This window comes from Pangasianodon hypophthalmus, chromosome 2, assembly GCF_027358585.1.
Source record: "Pangasianodon hypophthalmus isolate fPanHyp1 chromosome 2, fPanHyp1.pri, whole genome shotgun sequence".
Taxonomy (NCBI): domain Eukaryota; kingdom Metazoa; phylum Chordata; class Actinopteri; order Siluriformes; family Pangasiidae; genus Pangasianodon; species Pangasianodon hypophthalmus.
The window spans coordinates 26,712,949-26,736,625 of record NC_069711.1 but is presented as its reverse complement, the minus strand read 5'-3'; the positions used below and the strand labels follow the sequence as shown (position 1 = coordinate 26,736,625).

At 38.6% G+C, this 23,677-nt stretch overlaps 1 protein-coding gene across 3 annotated transcripts; it reads right to left on the bottom strand.

Moving 5' to 3' along the window:
• Position 1: 1 nt before the first annotated feature.
• st6gal2b (ST6 beta-galactosamide alpha-2,6-sialyltranferase 2b) lies at positions 2-20,252 on the bottom strand. 3 transcript variants are annotated; one of them, XM_053231634.1, is made up of 7 exons: positions 19,873-20,191; positions 12,867-13,122; positions 7,329-7,988; positions 5,077-5,174; positions 4,859-4,960; positions 4,457-4,631; positions 2-3,596 (listed from the first exon to the last, which is right to left on the bottom strand). In XM_053231634.1, the coding sequence occupies exons 3-7, from the start codon at positions 7,951-7,953 to the stop codon at positions 3,352-3,354; spliced, it is 1,245 nt and encodes a 414-aa protein (XP_053087609.1). In that variant the 5' UTR covers positions 7,954-7,988; positions 12,867-13,122; positions 19,873-20,191; the 3' UTR covers positions 2-3,351. The 3 variants fall into 3 exon arrangements, with proteins under 3 accessions (XP_053087609.1, XP_026789298.3, XP_026789299.3); XM_026933497.3 differs by lacking the exon at positions 12,867-13,122 and having other exon boundaries at positions 19,873-20,252; XM_026933498.3 differs by lacking the exons at positions 12,867-13,122; positions 19,873-20,191 and adding an exon at positions 12,515-12,788.
• Positions 20,253-23,677: the final 3,425 nt, after the last annotated feature.

Genomic DNA, 23,677 nt, shown 5'->3' with positions numbered 1-23,677 from the left:
TGTGATTTGTGTTAACAAAAAACAACTGAAAAGATAATCTGACAATTTTAATACACAATTTGAACCCAATGTTGAGTTGCCCTTAAAAAATGGAGCTATTTGCTAGCAATTAACATAGAAAAGCAGAAAAAGAAACACACATACAATAAAACTTCAGATTTCATGCAGCAGGCTGAACTACATCACCAAATGAACACCTTGTATTAACCAACAATGGTTGAACTTCAAGACATGCATTTTAAAATACAAGTTAAATATTCTAAAATTAAAGAGTATATCAGAGGGTGGACAATAAATAAGTTCTTTAATTCTTTTTAATTTAATTTTTCCTTGTTTAAATGCCAATAGTGGTTAAAATGTAATAAATCATAAAACATACAGTACAATCCTGAGCAACAGTTACCTTGAAATAAGGACACATTTTTGAAATTACAATACTGTAAATTAATGTGTATTCTCAATATAAATACGAGTCGCATATAGTGGTTTACCCCTAATGATGATAAAGATACGGCACCCTTTTCTTTAAAATTGGGTCCCTTTTTGTTTATTCAGCTTAACAGGATGAAGGCAGAGCCAGCAGGTAGAGTTGCCAGCAGGGTTTCACATGTTCTCTTCATGTCTGTGTTGGTTTCCTCCAGGTTCTCTGGTTTCCTTCCACCTCCCAAAAACATGCCAGTAAGTGGACTGGGGACTGTAAGTTGCCCCTAGGTGTGAATGAGTGTGTGCCCTGCAAAGGACTGGCATTCAAAGGACTCCCACTGTTCTTGGGATTGGTTCACTATGACCATGACCTGAATAAAGTGGTTACTAAAGAAAAATGAATGAATTAATGATTTCAGGAACTCTTGGAAATGGCCCATTATGGACCACAGTGTCTGTCTCAGTGCCTTTTCTAATTTTGTTAATGTAAATATTGTTATGTCCCAGGGCTATATGATGAAGTGTTAGAAGTAATCAGATCAGGTGCAGACTGTACAAGTGCAATGCTTTTAGCTCCCTGAGTCGCAAGGAGTGTTAGAATGCTTCCACCAAACCCTTAAATCTATGCTCTGTGCCTTCTATGTAGAGACCAGGAAAGATTGGGAAGATGGCTTGCGTTTGCTCATGTTTGCTGTGAGAGAATCCCTGGGATTTAGTCCCGCAGAACTGGTGTTTGCACAGACAGTGCAAAGACCCTTGAAGATGTTAAAGGAACAGTTAATAGGTAAAAGTAACACATCTATTTGTGTTTTGGACTATGTCAGTTCGTATCGCGAGCGTCTTCACAAAGCCTGTGAACTTGCAAAAACTAATCTCGCCATGGCACAGTCTAAGATGAAAACTTACACCAATCAGCTATAACATTAAAACTACCTGCTTGATATTGTGTAGGCCCCCCTTGTGCTGCCAAACGGCTCTGACCCGTCAAGGCATGGACTCCACAAGACCTCTGAAGGTGCGCTGTGCTGTCTGGGACCCCGACGTAAGCAGCAGACCCTTTAAGTCCTGTAAGTTGTGAGGTGGGGTCTCCATGGATTGGACTTGTTTGTCCAGCACATCATGGATCAGATTGATCGAGAATTTGGAGGTCAAGTCAACACCTTGAACTCTTTGGCATGTTCCTCAAACCATTCCTGAACAATTTTTGCAGTGTGGCAGGGCACATTATCCTGCTGAAAGAGGCCACTGCCATTAGGGAATACCGTTGCCATGAAGGGGTGTACTTGGTCTGCAGCAATGTTTTGGTAGGTAGTACGTCTCAAAGTAACATCCGCATGAATGCCAGGACCCAAGGTTTCCCCAGCAGAATGTTGCCCAGAGCAGCACACTGCCTCTGCCTGCATGCCTTCTTACCATAGTGCATCCTGGTGCCATCTCTTCCCCAGGTAAGCGATGCACACACACCCAGCCGTCCACATGATGTAAAAGAAAACGTGATTCAGCAGACCAGGCCACCTTCTTCCATGGCTCCATGGTCCAATTCTGATGCTCACGTGCCCATTGTAGGCGCTTTTGGCGGTGGACAGCAGTCAGCATGGGAGCTCTGACCGGTATGCGCCTACGCAGCCCCATACGCAGCAAGCTGCGATGCACTGTGTGTTCTGACACCTTTCTATCATAGCCAGCATTAACTTTTTCAGCAATTTGTGCTACAGTATCTCTTCTGTGGGATCGGAACAGACAGGCTAGCCTTCACTCCCCACGCACATCAGTATGCCTTGGACACCCATGACCCTGTCTCCGGGTCACCGGTTGTCCTTCCTTGCACCACTTTTGGTAGGTACTATCCACTGCATACTGGGAACACCCCACAAGACCTGCCATTTTAGAGATGCTCTGACCCAGTCGTCTTGCCATCACATTTTTTCCTGCTTCCAACACATCAACTTCAAGAACTGACTGTTTACTTGCTGCCTAACATATCCCACCCTTGACAGGTGCCATTGTAATGAGAATCAATGTTATTCACTTCACCTCTCAGTAGTTTTAATCTTATGGCTGATCGGTGTATTTTATATATGTGCTGAGTTCTTACTAAGGAGTTCTTCCTAAGCTTTCAAAATAAAATTAAAATCAACAAGTTCTTACCTCACTCCCTCTCTAACCAAAAACAGGAGAAAACAGAGACATGAACAAAAATGGCATCCACCTCCCTACAGCTTCCAAGAAAGAAACACATACAATTTAAGACTATAGTTTTGTTATTAAAACATAGATCAGATACAGGCTGGTGTTAGCCACTTTAGTGAACAACAACTGCTACACTAGCTGAAGCAACAACGGCCTAACCTTCAAAGACAGTAGCACACAAGCTAAAGTTCTGGGGCAGGAGAAGACAAAGTCCAACCAGCCTGGAGACAAAAGGCCTCTCTTAACTGGGTTTCTTCTCCAACTTTATCCACAGGCTCCACCTCCAGCAGCCAATCAGAGCAGTCCTGCAGTTAATGGCAAGCAGAGTCAGCTGGTGTCCATTAAGCTTTGGCTGGATAGAGAGAGAAACTCCATATGTTTATACATATTGGCTGGATGAGAAGAAGAAACCTTTATGATTTGTAACAAGTACTTTGAAGGTCTAAATAGAAATGTAAGGAATGTACACTTTCTGAATGTACATTTTTCTTGGAAATGTAATTAAGAGTACAAATACTCAATATAAAATAATACTCAAGTAAAGTATAAATACACCGAAATAATCCTTAAGTATAGAAACAAAGTACAACTACTCAGGTACTTTCCCCTGCCAGTTTCCCTATATTAACAATAGTGTTGTAGCTTCTGATTTATTTCGTATTCCAATTTGGTCATTTCTGTTTGTGTGGTTTTTAAATCAGCTCTGAGTTTATGCTGCCGTCTTTACTATACTTGTCGTCATGTGCATTTGATCTGACTAAACCCTGGGAGAGTGACCTTGCCCTTTGTTTTAAGTTCATCCAAAGAGACAGTGCTCATTCTTCTGATGAGGAGCTTCTCATAAAACAGTGGGTGATATGCTCCCAATGTGCAGGCAAAGTCATGGTACTGTTCGTAGTAGTGGCACAGAGTCGTGTGTCTTTTGGACGGGATGAACTCGTAGACATCAAGATTCTTGCAAATGCTCATCATCAGAATGATGCCTGAAACAAAACAAAATGAAAAAAGCGTCATTATTTTATATGTAAAGGAACAATGCCAGCGCTGTTGGGAGCATCGTATTTTCCTAATCCAAAGAAAGAGGAATTCTCATTTTGTTTATTGTGACTGCCATCTGCTTACAGATTTACACACACACATATACACATGCTTAGTCAAGAAAAGAAATGGAATCACATACATGCCTATCAAATAGGATTGTACCCATGACCCTGGAGCTGTGAGGCAACAACGCATGACATGTGCAATCTCAGCGAAGGCAAATGCAGCTTCATTGCTAATTGGCCAGCAATAATAATGTTGGCAATTACATTTTTGATTATTGTTAATGCATATAATTAATATTCCACTTTTTTTTATAGCTTTAGACAAGTTGAGATATTTGTTCAGTTGCTGATTGTAGACAGCCCCCAAAAAGTAACTGGTGTCAATTAATCACATGAAGAAAGCACAGGTGTAACAATTGGATGATTTGCATTAATGCATCGATTTAAAAAGGCAAATAATTTTGTATCGTGCGGAAGCCTGAGGTTTATACCTCTAGAAGAAAGTTGCATGAAGGGATTTTGAGTTGAATATTCTTATTACATGGCAAGAGTGTGTAGATCTTGGATATTTGAACTTTTAATATATTGATGTGTACATCTAGAAATTACACTTTTGTAACATCATTAATACTGATATAGCAATGGTATACCATTATTTCAAACTCACCAATATTGCTATCAGCTTATTCTGATGAGGTCATCCAAAAGTTCATTGAGGTGCTGTAAAAGTCTTTAAAAGTCTTTGTATCACCTGTGCAAACAGTTTTTTATAAATTCTGTGTGGATGTTAGTCTAACCTATAAACCCAGACGAGGGTGGATTGGGATGGACGTTCTCTTCTGTGTTGCTCTGAAGAATGTCCCACAGGTTCCAGAGGAAGCCTGGGTGCAGGATGTAGAAGTGCTGTGATGGAGATCTCTTCCTATGTTCAATATATGCTGTGAACAGGTCATGATCTGGGCTCTTATACCACTGCAAAAGACCCAAGAGACATGGGTAGTGATAATGGATCTGGAATCTTATGCAAATATTTCTAATGAAATATTTCTAAAATATTTCTAATGAATTAGAAATAAAGGTACATGACATAAATCTTGGACTAAGCTGGACTTGCCAGGCAAAAGATTGGCTGTTTTCCTGACATACTGATCAACATAGGTAAGCTATTGAACTTTTGGCTACTTTTGGTTATTACTCACCTTTTCGAGGTTGCCAGAATATGGACCAGGGTCCCATGCCACAAGTGTAATATTCTTATAGAGATGACTGTCTGCAAACCTATGCTGTGGATCAGCCATAATCTGTTCACAGATGGAGATAATATGTCTTCTTAATTACATTCCATCCCTGTCCTCTCTGCTAGAGAGCAAGTGCATGTGTATATGAGAGAGACAGGTGGGTTTGGACCGAGATCTACCTGTGAGTTGATGACACGGATGGTGGTCTTGCTGCCCACATCATTCTCATAACCCTCAGTTGGAGCAGCGTTGAAACGAAGCACGGCATCGTGAGAATCTATTGACACAATAACAATATTCATTCATTCATCTTTAGTAACCTAGTTATCATGGTCAGGATTGCGGAGCTTATCACGGGAACACTGGGCGTGAGGTGGGAATGCACCGTGGATGAACTGCATTCCACATTTTTACCACTGCCAATCCACCTACTGGCATGGAGGTGGGAGGAAACCAGGAAAACTCGAATAAACTGGTGTCTCCCCAATAAAAAAAAATATGGCAAATCAAATTCATATACAGTGGATATAAAAAAGTCTACACTCCCCATTAAAATTGCAGGTTTTTGTTACACTAGCCAGGTTATTGTATGTTTTTTCCTGTTTTTTGTTTCTATGTTTCTACTTGTTTTTCACTTGAATTTTGTTGGTAAATGATCTGACATAATTTATCTTGGTTTTATCGCAAAAACCTGCAATTTTAATGGGGAGTGTAGACTTGTTTTTTTTCACTGTACAATATCAGGACCTAACCATATAATTGAATTTTGATGTAATTTAACGTTCCACTGACATATAAAGGACAGATGATGTTTGTTTAAATAATAATGGGTGGTAAAACGAGGCTGTGTAATAGCCCCAGTCATATTTGTGTTCCTTGCTGCTGTTGCTGCTATTACACTCCTGAAGATGGTATCTAGCTTCAGCTGTTCAGTATCTGGCAATCTCTCACACAATGCAACATCATTATTATTTACAAACGACCATATGCAGGTGACTGTGCCCTTCTCAGAATTTTTGACTCCTTAAACTTGGTAACAATCCTGTTAAAAAATTTTTAGTAAACCATATATAATATACAATTGACTGACATGTATACAGTTTTGTTAGACAAAGATATTAATCGAATTCATGCATAGTATCGAGGGTCACGACAGTGGGGCAATGGCAGCTCAGTGGTTAAGGCTTTGGGTTACACCAAGCTGCTCAATTATATCTTGGCTCAGTTGTAAGTTGCTTTAGATAACAACATTAGCCAAATGATTAACAATCTAAATGTAGGCATAACTTGATATGTCCTTCTATGACTACTAGATGGCAGCAAAGGCTACATCACCTCACTCAGAGGTGAGGCATGTAAGAAGAGCATGTGAATATAGAAAACATAAGCAGAGATCTTGGACATTTTTTAAATGTACAGTAGATAGCCAAAGATCAAAACAATGGTGCTGATATAATGTAGGTTGATATAACTGAAAACTGGCAATTCAGTATAACTCAAAGTTTCCACAAATGGACCTACCACATGTAGATAACAGCTTCCCTATTATGATCATTCTGTGTATAGTGTGTGAAGTGTGAACTGTTTCTGAGTGGAAGGGAGTAAATTAGCAAGTGTCCTATTTAAGCAAGCAAACACTACTAAAGAACTTCTAGTATTGCACCATACTGTCTGTCTGTTAGTAACTTTCAGCCATAATGTTCATGCTGCAACACATTCAGCAATTAATCATTGAGAAACAGCAATATTCAACAGGTGAGCAAATTAAACATGAATAATTGCCAGAAGTGTCCAAAAGCCTGATTCCGCTACAAAGAACAGTTACTGTCAAACTAAATCTTTAAAAAGGATTACATAATTTTTCACTACTATACTTTAGTACTTTATATTTAGTATTATGTACTTTTTTTTACATTTACTGTATATACTGGTGGTGATGATAATGAACAATGCATAGAGGACCTTACTATTAAGTATATCAGATATTGGTCAATAAGAAACAATGATATACCTAATCATTATCACAATATATTATTAATATTTTAATGTTATTTAACATTAATGTTGTTAGAATGATATACATGTGACCACTTGAATGAAATATGGCTTCACTAAATTTTGAAAACATGAAGCATGTGACATACAGGGTATTAATACATTTTTAAATTGCACATGAGGTTTTCTCAAAATGGTTTGGTTGAGTTTTAAATGATGTATAAAGTATGTGTAATACAACTGCATAAATATTAGTATTAGTTTTTCATAACTGAAATAAAATTATCCTTTTGGCCCTCTAGTATGTTTTTTTGGTTTACAGTAGACTTTATAGGAAACAAATCTCAACCAATAGGACTTCATTTAACAGCAAAATGCCAAGCACTTATCTACGCAATCTTTCAAACTTGTTTACATCCTAAACCCAGCCACTCACCAATCTCTCTACCCAGGGATGAGTTGAGAATGGCACCAGCCGAGGAAACCACAGCACATGTCCTGTAGGGGCCACTAATGGCCTCCTCCAGAGGTTGACGAGGCACCAGCTTCTGCCATCCCAGGCTCGCGAAGGGCTCCTCCGACCCAGTCAGTGTCCTGAGCAGTTTGTGCTGCTTCAGCTGGCAGAGGAGGTTCTTCTTGTCCCTCTGCTTCTTCCAGTATCCTGTGTAGGTCACCCTGTACAGGTTGATAGCAGTATAGTCCTTCTTGGCTTTCCGAAGATCTGAACTCAGCATGTCAGAAGATGCCCAGCCCATCCATAGTCCTCTAACAACTTTATCCACCCAGGACTCATCTAAACTCGAATTCTGCTGCATTACAGGAGGTATGATAGCTCTGCTACGACGACGATCCTTCTGCTTCGGCTGTTCAGTGCTGGCCTTGTTTTCCACACGGGGGGCATCGATGGGCCTCTTGTTGCCCAGGGCGGAAGTTGAGACTACAGAAGCACGGAAGAAGATCAAGTTGGAATCTGTGCTCTGAAAGAAGAAAATAAAGGAGAGCAGCGCCCAGGCTACTACACCCACTAAAAACAGCTTCTGATGCTTCTTCTTCTTCATCATGTACTGCCAAGCTAGGCTGGCCTCAGGGTTCAAATCTGAGATGGGGAAAAGAGAGGATGTGATAGTTTATGGTCATAAAACAGGTTCTTATTTGGTGAGATTTGCCTCTTTTGCAGTTTTGGATGAATGACACCCAAACTGTTTATGAAAATGCGTCCAATCTTGTTGCAGATGTGGCTTTCATGTATAAAATATCCTCAACTCTACGCATGCCTCAAATGATAATGATTTTTTTTCTTCCTGCATAGATATATACGTTTTTCCCCATTATGTAATGTTTGGATTTCTGGATTTGCACTCCAAATCTGTGCAGAAGTTAAAAACAAATCAGGCAACCCTTCTTCTCTGTCTGAAGTTCCACATCTAGCCTATTGTCAAGCTACAGATTGTATGCAGATTTGTCCAGTATTTCATTGGCATTGTACCTCTTTCTAGTGGTGTATTCTTTCACAATACACAGTGTAGGGAAATGAGTAAACCGACACTGCTGTTTTTGTTATTATAAGTTTCCATTGCATATATCCACTCCACATTTAGACAAAGACTTTGTACTTAAATAAATATGAACAAAAAAGTATAGATAGATAGATAGATAGATAGATAGATAGATAGATAGATAGACTTTATTGATCCCATGAGGGAAATTCTTGTGTTACAGCAGCATGGTCAGTAGCAAGATACAACACGTACACACACAAAATATAAAATACAATAAGTTAAATTAAATGTAGTAGTGCAGATATGGAACATAGTTGTAGATTTAACCAGATTTAAATCAGTATTTACATAAGTACACTTGTGAAAACTGGCAGTGAATAATGAATATGAAGAACCGTGAGAATGTAGAATATAATGACAGCTTTCTAAATGATAGCTTACTTGTAGTGTAATGTGAAAGTGTTATCATCTGTCACACACAGGTGAGCTGTTGTACAATGTTACTGCGAATGGTAAGAAAGAACTCCTGTAACTCCTGTATTCATAAGCACAAATCATTAAAAAATATATATTTTTTAAAAAACAAAATTAATAGGGAAAAAAGTAATTGCACACCACAATTTAACAACGTTGTTACTTTGTTGCAAATTACAGCTTCAAGATATCTACAGTAAGAAGTAATCAGGTTTTCTGCAGCACTGTGGTTCAGCTTTGGCACATTCCTCTTGGCACATCGTCTTAAATTCACCAACGCTACAAGATCCCACTGATGGGCTCTCAATTTCAAAATACTTCATACATTTTCAGTGGGATTCAAGTCTGGATTGTTGGCTGTATGTTGGGGTTGTTGTCTTGTTGAAACGTCCATGTTCTCCCCAGATTCAGTTTCTTGGCTGATTAGTTTAATATGTCCAGGTTCATTGCTTGAAAAGAAGCAGCCCCATATCATGATGCTCCCACCTCTGTATGAGCATGGTGTTCACTGTGGGTATGCACGGCCCTTCTTTTCCCCAACATGACGAACTGAATTACTGCCAAATAACCAAATCTGACCAGACTATATTGTTCCAAAAGAGTTCTGCTTTGTCTAAATGCTTTTAGACACACATCTCTGTGGTTCTTTTTTTTTTAGCAGACACTCAGACACTCAGTAAAGATCAGTAAAGCCACTTCCTTTGGCAGAAACCATAGCTTGGCAATATCATGCTGTTTGTAGCCAGCTAAGAGCATGTCTGTTTTTGTTTAATGAATTTTCACCCACTCTTCCTTGCATATCACTTCTAGCTCTGAGATATTCTTGTGTCGTCTTGCATGCACAGCATGTGTAAGATCTACCCGCAGGTCTTCAGTGATGTTCAAGTCAGGGGAATGCGAGGGCCATTCCAAAAGCTTCTGCTTGCGTTTCGTTGAATAGTTCATAGTTGATTTCGAGGTATGTTTTGGATCATTGTCGTGTTGCAGAAGCCAATCTCTTTTTAGCTACAGTTTCTTAACTGACTGCGTCAAATTTGCTTCCAGAATTTGCTGATATTTACTGGAATCCATTCTTCCATCTATCTGTGCAATGTTTCCTGTACCAATGGCTATCACACCACCCCAACGCAAATCTACCCCCATGCTTAATGGTTGATAAAAAAAGCACTCTTGTAGGTGGGGTATAAACAGCTCTCTCTCGCTAGGAGCTGCCACTTTCAGAAGCCGCATTGAATGACGTTGCTCAGCAACCAGTGTAAACTTTTCTATAATAAAGAGTATACCAAATAAACAGACGCCACTTTGTGCCCTTTCCCCTGCAACTTGTACACTATTATCAGATGATATCATCACATGAAATGTATTTTAGTTTCTGTTAACAGTTGAATGTGCTGCCAGAGTGGAGATCAGACTCATTCAAAAGCTGAAGAACAGAACTGCAGTTCACTGAAGAACCCAAAAAACAAAGTCATTTTCAACTGTAATAAAAACACTGAAAATTATGGCTGTGTACTGTACACAATATCTTTAATCATAGGAATTAGAGTAGACCTAGTTTTTAATATTTAATAAAAATCTCATGAGGCAGTGGGACATTTCTTCTGGGAAAATCCTAACTTGAATAAAATTATTTTAAATGTCACTGCGGCCAAAGCTTAACCTGACAGACGCTTATAATGTGTCTGCACATTTTCTCAGTTCCTGTTGTAGCCTATGTTCAACTCTACTTCTGTTATTGCACAACTAGTTTATGTAGAACAATGTTATAATGTTGTTGAAAGGCAGGGAAACCTTTTTTTTTTGCTTATGTTGTGTCGGTATTGATTGGGAGAGCTGCTCAAAATGAGTGAATAATTTTTTTATATAGGCTGGCTGTGTGGCTATAGCACTGTGGATAACATCTATTTGGATACATCTGGTATTTCACTGAAATGTGAAAAAAAGCACTTGCAAAACACAGCAGTATAAACAGTTATTTTTCCTTTTGTGATATATCCAGCTGCTAGATTTAGTTGATATGTAATATTAGGCACTACTCACTGTATCCTGTGACAGCCCTTTTGCTGGGTTCATATTAAACCTGGGTAATATGGTACCCAGGTTTTCTGAAGGTAGGCTTTCTGCTCTGGCAAAAGAACAAACCTCTTGCATGATGGCTTTTAAACTACTTGGCCATTTATTGCAATCACCAGCCTGTTTTTTTTACCCTATTTTTTAAGTGCATCAAATATAAGGTAGCTTAGATAGCTTGCTCCAGTGGTTCTGTGCACTTTAAAAAATAATTAAAAAAAAAAAAAAGTAAGTTGGCAAGGGGTGCCCACCTTTGCATACAGTTATGTATGTATGTATGTATTTTTGTATTTATCTATTTTCCATACCGCTTATCCTACACAGGGTCATGGGGTAGCCTGGAGCCTATCCCAGGGAAGGCGGGGGACACCCTGGATGAGGTGCCAACCCATCACAGGGCACAATCGCACACATATTCACACAATACGGACAATTTTCCAACTACCAATCAGCCTACAATGCATGTCTTTGGACTGGGGGAGGAAACCAGAGTACCCAGAGGAAAACCCCAAAGCATGGGAAGAACACGCAAACTCCACACACACAGGGCAGAGGCGGGATTCGAACCCCCAATCCCTTGTTTGTGAGGCAAACGTAATAATCTCTTTTTTTTTTTAACATACAGTATCTTTGCTAATACTTTTTAGCTCATTTTTATAAGAACAAAGACAAAAGACATCATGTGTGTAAATCTGAAGTGGATATACAGTGTGCACTGGAATGATATTAAATAACAAAACAAATGTGTCAAAATATGTATTTCCCCTTGCTGTACACAATATAATTAATATACTACAGTAGTAGTGGTTTTTTTTTGCCTGTCTCTGACTAACTTTTCTTTCTTTTTTAATATATATATATATATATATATATATATATATATATATATATATATATATATATATATTATGCTTGTGACCATAATCCTTTCCTAACTCATCTAAACAAAATTGCCTTGAGAAAAACAGAGCTCAATGAAACAAATAACACAAAATAACAGGATAATTGGCTTTTTTTTAGTACAGAATGTAAAGAATAGAGAATGGATAGGGATTTTTTTTTGTTTTTTATTTGTTGTCTATAGTATTTAGTCTTTCTCTGAGTTAAAACCAGCCTATGGGAGTGTAGTCTTTTGAAATAGTTACTGTTTAAGACAGCTGTACACGGTTGTGAAGGCAGCCTCTGAGATGTTAATGATACAGAAGCTTTCAGCTAGTTTATGGTGATTCACCTTGGTAAACTATTTAATAAGGAAGTATGAGGTTTTGAATGCATCCCATGACTTTGTCCGAGTTTATTTACCTTTGGTGGAGTAGAGGTTAGTGTTTAATACAGTGAGGTAACCCGGGTGTTTAAGGTAATCTGAGGTAATCTGAGGTAATCTGTGCGTGTGCTCATAAACCGGGCAAAAAGTCTTCAGCAAAGCACCGCCCCTCTTTCCCTGAACAAATGCCAGATGCTAAAGCATGGTACGCTTTATGTATGAAAAGGCTGCTCTAGAAAATGAATATTAAATGAAATATGAATTTAACAGAATGATATTGCAGTTGTCGCTGTATTTAGGAAAAGTCACACTGACCTGTTCTCACGCCTCTTACGCCGTTACAGGGCTTTACTTTCATTCTTTCTTCGGTCAGCTTCTCTTGTGAGTTTTTGACACTATTAGTGTGGGTGGGTGGGTCTTATGCGGACACACTGAGCGTCTATTTGTCAATAGGAATTAGAATGACGCAGGGCTCCACCTATGGCCAGCCAATGATGGGCAGCCCAGGTACAGTTAAGGTGTGTTATTACACCGAGAACACTTCTTCCAGATCATGACTGGTTAAACCGCTTTCAAGTGTGTGTGTGTGTGTGTGTGTGTGTGTTTTGCAGCTCCTTGACCACCGAAGGCTCTATGAGTTTAGATATGGGCTCAAAGACACACTCACCTCACCCAGTGGTGGTAGCCACACAGACCCTCCAAATGATGTTTGAGTGTTAAATGTGGGTTAAGTGTTGATCACTCGCTGATGTCGAGACGTGATAATGCCATGGCATCATCCATCCATCCATTTTCTGTACCGCTTATTCTACACAGGGTCACGGGGAGCCTGGAGCCTATCCCAGGGGACACTCGGGGCACAAGGCGGGGAACACCCTGGATGGGGTACCAACCCTTTGAAGGGCACCATCACACACACATATCTACGGACAATTTAGATATGCCAATTAGCCTACAATGTATGTCTTTGGACTGGGGGAGGAAACCCCCGAAGCACAGGGAGAACATGCAAACTCCGCGCACACAGGGCAGAGGCAGGAATTTAACCCCCAGCCTCGGAGGTGCAAGACAATTAGATTGGATACATTTCTCTGTAAATTGGCAGACATCTGAATTCATTCTGTTGCTACCATCATGCATTACATCATTAGTAAAGATTAGTTCCAGAAGCAGCTATGCCAAGCCATGACACTACCTCCACCATGCTTGACCAGTAAGCCTATTTGTTTTGGATCATGAGCAGAACCTTTCTTTCTCCACACCTTGGCCTTTCCATCAATTTGGTAGAGGTGAATCTTGGTTCCAGAACTTTTGTGGCTCATCTCTGTATTTCTTCCGATCTAGCCTTCCGGACACTGTATATCACCCTACGTTCATAAATAGGCCACTTCATCTCAGTGCTTATTATACTGTATCTGTAACAACAACTCACAACTCAGTTGTGGCTACTAAAGGCCAGTTCACAACAAAAGATTTTATGAAGGGTCTTTAAGTCACATAAGCTTCTATTTTAACTGTGCTTAAGCACAGTCTTCTATTTTGCTCCTTAAAAAAACACATACCCATCAGTGAGATGCACCCTAAAAACACATACCCATTAGTTTTTACGCATACATAAGTAAAGCTAAACTACACTATATGGCCAAAAGTATGTGGACACCTGACCTATCACACCCATATGTGCTTGTTGAAGATCCCATTCCAGATTTTGGTGTTTATGTAGGCCCACTCTCAAAAGATGATCTTGACATCACTGAAAGATCCAAAAAGAAATTGCAAAATTGTGATTGTTTATTCTAGATAACCCTCTTGAGCCCAAGGCTTTAGTTCTCCTGCAATATGTAAAAAAATAGACTTGGCAGAGATTACATTATAAAAAGCAAAATTTTCAACCTATTGAGAAACGTGTTTGCTGGCAATGACTACAATGCATAACTAAAACATAGAGGCCCATGAGCACTCAGTTCCACTGATAAAAACACAATGTGTATGTTGTTCTTCTTTCGGCTGCTCTTGTTAGGGGTCGCCACAGCCGATCATTGGTCTGCATATTTGATTTGGCACAGTTTTTATGCCAGATGCCCTTTCTGACACAAACCTCCCCAATTTTATCCGGGCTTGGGACCAGCACTCGGAGTGCGCTACTGTGCGTAACTCCAGTGGCTAGGGTCGGTTCCCTGGCTGGGAATCGAACCTAGACCATAGCAGTGAGAGCGCCGAGGCCTAACACCTAATCCTCCAGGGACCCAAAAACACAAATATATATTTGGCATACTATATATATATATGTTTGGTGTTTATTGTGTTCATTGAATTACTATTAAATTCTATTCTATTAAATATTATTAATATATATATATATATATATATATATATATATATATATATATATATATATATATATATATGGCATAATATTTTTATTATGTAGAATATAGCCTGGATCTTTGGAGACTGTGTCCAAGTCTCCATGTTTACTACATTACCACTGAAATATTGACAAAAAAAACTATTTTTTGTAAATTCTGTCAGTTCGTGGGTAAATTTTTATAAAGTTAGTAGGTGAAATGTTTTCTATATTCAAATCTATTCTATTGTACTCAAACTCAAACTCAAAATTAATTTTATTATGTTATCAGTTTTGCGCCACGTTAGCTCCTGTTTCACTGGTCAGGAAGATACCAAAAATATACAACAAATCAATTTTGCACCTTGTTTTTGAGTGCACTATGATCACAAAAATAGTGTGCTGTCAGATTACATTATTGCAATACAGTATATTATCATGGAAAACAGGTCACAATGCTTTGTTTTTGTTAAACTGGCTCCTTACCCCCAGGGCCATACCAGAATCAAAATTTTAGTGAGGTCCACAGAAATGTCACCCACTTCATATAACACAATATCAAATGTATACTTGCTCATTTCTACTCTTATGTCATCACTCAGGTCAGCCTTTTCACTGAGGTAAAAAAGAGCCACAAGAGGTTTGGACTATGTCTGTATTGTGTAAATAAGGGACATCTTTGAGCCATTTCTGTGGTGTTCAAGCTTGAATTATTTAACAGCTGGAACTTGAGCAGCTGGTAACTTCAAGGATGAAGCAATGGCTAAATTGTTGAATATTTCCTTTGTCCCTCTCACAGGCTCCCTAAATATCAAGGATCCCTAAATGTCATCTTGCACACTGAAACTCTCTCATTCATGATAACCAAATCTCTCCAAACTCTGTTATTCTAGACTCACCCTGGCTGACTAATAATGCACTACGAATTTCCTGGCAGGAAGGTGAGCTAATATGCTGGATTTCTCAATGTTTCAAAAACTGTCTCTCTCGGCCCTGTCATTTAACACAGCTGATCTACCAAGAGGTAAAGATCCCAGACCCTCATCTTGACCTGGCTGATGTGTTAAGCAAACTGAAAGCTCCAAAACTGACTCCACATCATTACTGGGATTGCGCCGGCGACCTCCTGGCAGTTTCTGAGCCCCTAGAGGTCCTTCCTGAGACAAAGGCTATAGAGGTTACAAGGTTACATTCAGCCATCCACCTTACCTGCTGCAGACAGATTCTTCTTTGTGGAGAAAAAAACGATGGAGGCGATAGATTACTGGTGCCTGAATGCTATCATGATATCCTCTCCTTATCAGATTGTGCCTTCTCAAGAAAACTAGCACAAGCTGAACATAACTATGATGTGGGCAACTGTGAACTACTCACCATTAAAGCTACACTAGGGCAATGGCTGTATTGGCTTGAGGGAGCAGAACACCCATTCCCTATCCTCACTTACCACCAAAACCTAGAATGCATCAAGTTGGCAAAATGACTAAATCCATCTAAAGCCAGTTGGGCCCTCTTTTTCACAAGACTTAATTTTACCATCACATATAGACCTGGATCAAAACATAACTAAGGCACTGTCATGAATTTATAAAAGTCCTCAAGCTAATCAATTCCCTGAAACCATCCTGCCTCAGTTCTGTATTGCAGTACTTGTCAACTGGAAAAGCACAAATGACATTCTAAGAGCACAACAAGAGCATTGGATTCCACCTGAATGCCCCCCTAGGAAGACATCTGCACCTCAGAACATGCCAGAGAACGTCCTCCAGTGGGTTCACACCTCGCTCAGTGCTGGACACCCAGGTATTCAGAGAACCAAAAGGTTAGTGGAGGAGAAATTTTGGTGGAGAAGTTTAACCTCTGATGTTAAACAGTTTGTCAAAGCCTGTTCAGTGTGTGATCTTGTACCTCATGACAGTTGCCAGCAGGTCTCTTCAAGCCACTGCCCATCCCACAACAACCCCGGTTGCACATTGCCCTTGACTTCGTTACTGATCTCCCTACATCGCAACATCGCAACACTACAATTCTCACAATAATTGATAATTTTTCTAAAGCCTGTTGTCTGGTGCCTTTACAATTTCAAACCTTACCTAAGCTCCTAACAGCCAGGGAAACCACTGAGTTAATATTTAAGGAGGTGTTCAGGTGCTGCAGCCTTCCTGAGGATTTAATAACCAATAGAGGGGTAAAATTCACCTCATGACTCTGGCATACACATTGTCTCAACTTTAATATCAATCAGGTTATCATCCACAACCCTACAGCTAAACAAAATGCCTCAACCAGGAAATTGGGAGGTTTTTAACAGCCTACTATGTAAACACCCGGAATGAATGGGCAGTGTACGTAGTGTACTCCCTCAAGCATTCATTCAAGTCAAGTCAAGTCTTTATTACAATATGGCTTTATTGTCATTTCAACCGTATACAGGTAGTTAGTACACAGCGAAATGAAACAACTTTCCTCCAGGACCATCGTGCTTCATCAAACAACACAGAACTACAAGTGAATACACATTTCTACATAGAGTGCACATGCAAACGTGTGCAAAGAGCAAGACAATACAAAACTACGTAAACAGTACAATAACTACTAAAGCAGGACAATAGGCACAGTGAGAGACAGTGCAGCGCTGACCAGTACACAGTTCTAGTATGAAAGTGTCAGATATAACAGTAGTGCAAAAGAATAACAGTATGTAAAAATGTTGCACAGAATGTAAACATAACATAGTATGACACAGTATTCGGCAGATTTATAAGCTTATACTATATATGGACGTAGCAGTTATTGGGGTAGCAGCCAGGTAGACAGTACAGTAATGACAAGAAATTATGTACAATATTTTATAAATACAATAGTAGCAAAACAAAATCTAGGTAGTAAATACAGAAATGTGCAAAAATTGCAAACGGAGTGGGATGGTGTCCAGTTGAATATGAGTGTGTGTGTGTGTGTGTTGTCAGTCTAGTCTCTGAGTGTTGAGGAGTCTGATGGCTTGGGGGAGGAAACTGTTACACAGTCTGGCCACGAGGGCTCGAATGCTTCGGTAACTTTTGCCAGATGGCAGGAGGGGGAAGAGTTTGTGTGAGGGGTGCATGGGGTCATCCACAATGCTGGTGTCTTTGCGGATGCAGTGTGTGGTGTAAATGTCTATGAGGGACGGAAGGTCTCACTCCCTTCTAGTGATTGCTGGAGTATCAGCCACCCCTATTCCCCCGGTCTTTATCTTTATACTCTCTACCCGGCTGCTACTCCTTATGTTTACATTACAGCAACTTATTTTGTCAATCTTTTGAACTACTGTCATATGATTCGGCGCTGCACTGTAACTCACCTTGCCCATTGTCTTGTGTTGATAGTTTTGTACTGTCTTGTGCCTTCTGCACATGTTTGCACTGTGCAATTTACGTAAATATATGGAATGTCTCCTGTAGTTCTGTGTTTTGTTTTTATGGAGCACCTTGGTCCTGGAGGAACGTTGTTTCGTTTCACTGTGTACTAACTAGGTGTATATGGTTGAAATGACAATAAAGCCACTTGGCTTGACTTGACTTGATTGTTCTGCAGAACCTTCCAATGTCGTAGCCATCAAACAAATGGGTAAAGAGGAGTGAACAAACCTGGAAAGTCGGATACGCGTGACTGCAAAGATCCAGCATCAGACAAAAGTAACAAGCAGACCAACACTGCTGCCCTTACCCTCAGCTGCATCCAGGACAGATGGTCTGACTGAAAACACTTCCTCATTGGTCTTTTCAATTTCCTGCCCTCAACAATGAAAAGCACATGAACCATACACTTAACACAAAGCCTTGCTATTTGCTAGTTCATTCATGTGAGGTCTAAGCCATTGTTATAATTGATTCTTGTGTATGACCTTGCTTTACCTGTTTTTTTTTTTAACCATCTTGGATTAGTCTCTGATCAAGTTTGCTCTGATTTTCTGTGTACCTGCCATTATCTGTGCTATGATGATCATGACCATGATTTTGGATCTGTCTGTTGGACTGTATTTTTGCTGAGCCTATTTTGTGTATGACTCCGATATGTTCCCTGTTTATGGTTTTTGTATTTTGGATATTTGTGACATTAAATCTCGTGTGTATGGATCCTCGCCACCCTTCTGCGTGTCTTCTGTTACAGTTATACTTACAATCTTCCATAAACTGCTTTAACCCAGGTTAGACTATTTAAAGTTATTAAGTTAAATATTTCGGTTTACAGCTATCTCTCACTTTCTCTGTGTGTGGTTGTCCTGTTTTTGCTCTCTTGTGTCTGTAACAGGGTTAAAAAAAATAACCTTATTTGATATTTCTGAATTCCTCACAAAATTATTCATTTTTTGTTGGTATATTTATTACTAATTATATTAATTACACTGTATAACACAACTACAGCAACCTACAACAAGCAGCTGCCATTTATTTACTTATTTGTAATCGTTCTTTATTTTTACATGCACCCTTTTTGTCACCTCACGCTTTTCCATACCTCAGCATGTGTGTGTGTGTCTCAAATAAAAAGGAAATTTTGTGTGTATGTGCAGAATAAAAGTAGAGATACCAGCACTGATATTGTTAGTGTCAAAGCTCTATTCGGTGATTACTGAAAAAGCATACATTAAGAATGCTATGTAGCCTGCAGCTAACACAAGGTGCATCAGCTAGCATTACTGCATTTTAGAAACTGTCAATTATCACTCACATATATAAGTTGTTGCACAAGCACAACCATTTATATCATAGTTATATCAGATATGGAAAAGTCTGGTAGTGTAGCATACCGAGTCTGTGAGCAAACGTACTGTGTACAAAAATAAGCATCATTGCTGATTGAGAAGTATTTTGTATACAAGTTTTTACACATAGTAGGCTACATCACGTGTGTATTCTCAGGACGTCACTGTTTCTATACTGAGTTTGACAACTGGAGATTCTATTTGGGAAGTAAAAAAAAAAAAAAACACCACCAACAAAAAACCTTTCTAAAACTACAGATGACCTTGCTGTCCTCATAGCAATAGTTATAGCAATAAGATTAAGATAGCCCTAGGCAAGATTAAAAAGCAAATAAAAATATTTTGGCAAAATATAATTATGTTCTCTTAAAATAGAGATGTTGAATTATTATTGGCAGAAAAACTCAATTTTGGTCAAACCCAATTTTTCATCTTTTTTGTCTGTTTTTCAGAATTCACAGTAACATCTGGCAGGTTTGACCAGGCCACATGACCTGTACTCCAACTTGCTCTGAAAGGCCTTAAACTAGATCATGAGGCACAAAATTAGAGAAAAAAAGAAAGATAGCAATTGTCACTTACTGTCATGAATCATACCAGTGTGAATTTCCTTCTCGTTGCCTTTGAAGAATGGGACTCTTGTAAGGGCAAAACACATCTGCCTTTCCAATGACCTGAAACAAATGCACTACCTTTGCCCTGCACAAACACATAAGTAATACCTTAAAAGCATATCTCAATTTGCTTTCTGGCTACCTGCCCTGACAAACATGTTTCTGTTTGCTATTGCCAGTAGGCATTGACTAATTTAGTGGGAAAAAAATATATGAAGTAAAACATCAGGCCCATAGTATGCTTAATCTCTCCTCTTTTTATGTCTCTGTTACTGTAAGCAATGTGTTCAAGGTGCAATAGTGTTTATTGTACTATAGTTGCTACAGTACACACTTCTGCACATCAAATAGGTGTATAATGCCAGTTTTTTTATGTCTTGTCAGTTTATTGTTTATACATGCACATGTACATGCACAATGATAATGCACCCATTCAAACGATTTTGATTCTTAAGGCAACAATTTGATATTTAACAATACCACTGAATCTGCCATGATATTATATAATATGATTTGAATTTGTGAATGATAATGACATAGAAAAGGACTATTTAATGTGTCAGAGTCACAGACTAATCACCTTGCTAATCTATTTATATTTTACATTTATCAGTTTTAAAAATATGAATTATTTTTACGCACATTTCTTTTTTTAAACTGCCCTTTTTCCATAATAATCAATTTACTATCAATTATAATTTAAAACAGTTACTTTATGATTGGTGCAGTGATTCATTTCCCTTTGTTGCCTTTTAAACCAATGCATCAATCCAAATAGCCCAATCATTACACCCTTACACAAAACTGATTATTTATTTATGGATATTTATTATCTTCAGTAACTGCTTCATCCTGGAAGTCTATCCTGGGAACACTGGGCGCAAGTCGTGAATACAGCCTGGATGGGTTGCCAGTGCATTGCATGGGAATTACACTCAGTGGGTCCAATGAATAGCGAAACTTAGATGGTGAGCCTAATATTTCACTAGGATTATATTCATAAAATAATTCTGTACTTACAGTTATATGGCATTACACTGTAATGGGTCCTAAAAATCTTTGAGAAACTTGAGAACTTTTGAATAGCTAATCTACCTACTGGCATGCTTTTGGCAGGTAGAAGGAAACCAGATAACCCAGAGGATTCCCACAGGGAGAACAAACAAAACTCCACAAAGACAGTAACTGAAGCTCAGGACTGAACCCTGGACTCCAGCTGCACCGTGCTGACTGATTGTGATAAACTGTAAGATGTCAATCATTAATTCAGCTAAGATATGGGCATATAATCGGATGACATGTGAGGAGTTATATGTCTAGAAACACACACACTCCTCAAGGTTTATACACTTCCATTTACAGATTTCAAGAACATTACAAAAGGCAAAAGCTTTAAGTCACTGACATGGGAGCATTTATTTTCTGACTGAAAGACATCACTGCCTCTTTGCAGGACAGTACTTGGCAGAGTGACTTCCATTATGTTCTGTATTTTACTCCTTTTGGAACATTTTGTTATCTGTTTGTTTTGTGCCTTCAAGATCCTAATTCAGAGGTGTGTCACTTGCTGCATTCACATGCTGCTGCTTTACCTAAATATTTGTATGTGAATGCAGCTCTCCACACCTTGTTTCAATCTAGGTGTGAGTTCAGCTCTCACATTTAGTTGTAGCTCTTCTTGTGAAGCTCTCTTCAAGCCCCTGCACTTACATGGGCTTTTAAGTCATTTTAAATAATATAGGTTCATCAGAACAATAATCAGTTATATCGACAATATAAAGACTCACCAACCACTTTATTAGGAACATCTTTACACCTGCTTGTGCATGCAATTATCCAATCAGCCATTATGCCTTCATGTGGCAATGTATAATATCATGCATATAAAAGTCAATAGCAAATATCAGAATGGGGAAAAAATGGATGTTGGTCACTTTGACCATGACATGGATGTTGGTTCAATGCAGTCATAAATGAACTGTTTTTAATAATAATGCTGTGAAATACAATGGGATACAACAGACTGAAGGATCTGGCAGTGCTGCATCCAGACTGTGATACCTTAAAGTTCTCAGAGTATCTGGGAAAAAAAATCCCATTTATTCCTGCAAATCAGAGTGGTATAGTGTTCTTACGCCATCTAGAGGCAAGTGTAATGGTGTGTAAAATCTGACACAACAAGATATTGAAATATTATATATGAAATATATAACAAGAAATTGCAAATATTTGGGGGGAAATTTTGGAGTTAGCCAGAAAGGTCATAAAACACTCTTAGAGTATGTATGTATGTATGGATGTATGTATGTAAAGTGGGGTCCACATTGTAAATGTATGTAAAGTCTGAGACCACATTGAAAATCTGGGATTTTTTTTTTTTTTTCATTTAAAATTGCAAATAAACAGAAGGTTTATGCTTCTAGTTAATATTCAAGGTTCTGCACTATTTCTAGGTTCCAATTTAAATGTAAGAAATGTGATGATGTTAAAAGCTTTGTACAAAAGGTCAGATTTTCCGCATGTCTAATCTCTTCTATTGAAGCATGTGTTCAGATGACACTCTGATGGATTTGATCTGAAATGGATCACAAGATTTTTTGCACAAACTTGTGGAGTCCATTCCAGCTCGAGTACACACTGACAGTGTAAGCTGGAAATGAATATGGTAAGATGACATAGCCTTGCAAACCTGAGCATTATACCAAAAGAGAAGCATCGCATGACAGTGTATTTGGACTTGTTTTGATCGGAACGGTCTCTGTTACATCAATATATGCCATTGTCTAGGTATGTAATGCATTTAATAAAGTAGGGAATGAGAAACTAATGGAAAAAGTGAGATCTTTATGACTTGGAGTTTAAAGGCCTTGTTGGGCATCGAGGCATTTTACATGTTGCAACGTTTCAAATGACATGTGGCTCCCCAGTAAACAAAACAATTTAATGTATTTTTTTCCCAAACACACTTTTATTTTAGCAGCAAATTAATATTTAGTGGTTAATATGTAGCTGCATTGACTTGATCCATAGAGGTTCTACTGTTCCCTTTGTTTGCAGATCTGCCAAGCTTTATACATTTTGGAATATAGGAATAGGAATTCTGCATTTTACCATTGAACTAAACTGCTACATGTTAATACTCAAAAAACACAATAAAAATGGCAGATGAGCCAATTACCATGTGCTTTGAAGTCTCCAATATTAACTGAAGCCCTGGAAGCCCCAACTCCTTCCATCCATCTCACAGTTGTAATCTCTCCTCACTTTTCCTATTTTCTTTCTTGAAATATGCAGCCTAGCTTTCTGTCAAGGTAAAAAAAAAAAAATCTATCAATGTATGTATGTTTGACTTGGTTTAAATAGGCTTACAATGAAGTGACAAATATAACAGTTTACACATAATTATAATGGTAAAGATAATTAAAAAGAGATTAGAAATGCTGTTTGTTCTCCTGCACTGATCAGTGCAGATGTGTTGAAACAGCTGCTTTCTGTTTTAGTTAAGATGTTTTAGTTATAAATTGCTGTATGGAACATCTTTTCCTAGAACAGGAAGAAAGGAAGTAAACTTGTCTAATGTAAATGTTTCTACCTTCCTGCATGTAAAATGTTCTAGTCTTTACACATTAACTAACATAAAACCCTGTATACTGTGTATGCGCACTACTCAAGTCTGTACATTAGACAAGTGATTGGTAAAATGGCTTCATCGAAAATGAAAATTTTCTTGAAGGATGTTTGTAGCTTGAAACAAGACAAACAACTTAAAGAAC

What these genes read in the sequence shown, in the direction of transcription:
- st6gal2b (XM_026933497.3), bottom strand. Translation starts at nt 19,948, where the DNA reads ATGTGTTTTGCCCTTACAAGAGTCCCATTCTTCAAAGGCAACGAGAAG. An exon ending in CACTGGTATGATTCATGACA is followed by an intron (nt 7,989 to 19,872) that starts GTAAGTGACAAT and finishes TCCCCATCTCAG; the next exon opens with ATTTGAACCCTGAGGCCAGC. An exon ending in ATCCCTGGGTAGAGAGATTG is followed by an intron (nt 5,175 to 7,328) that starts GTGAGTGGCTGG and finishes TTGTGTCAATAG; the next exon opens with ATTCTCACGATGCCGTGCTT.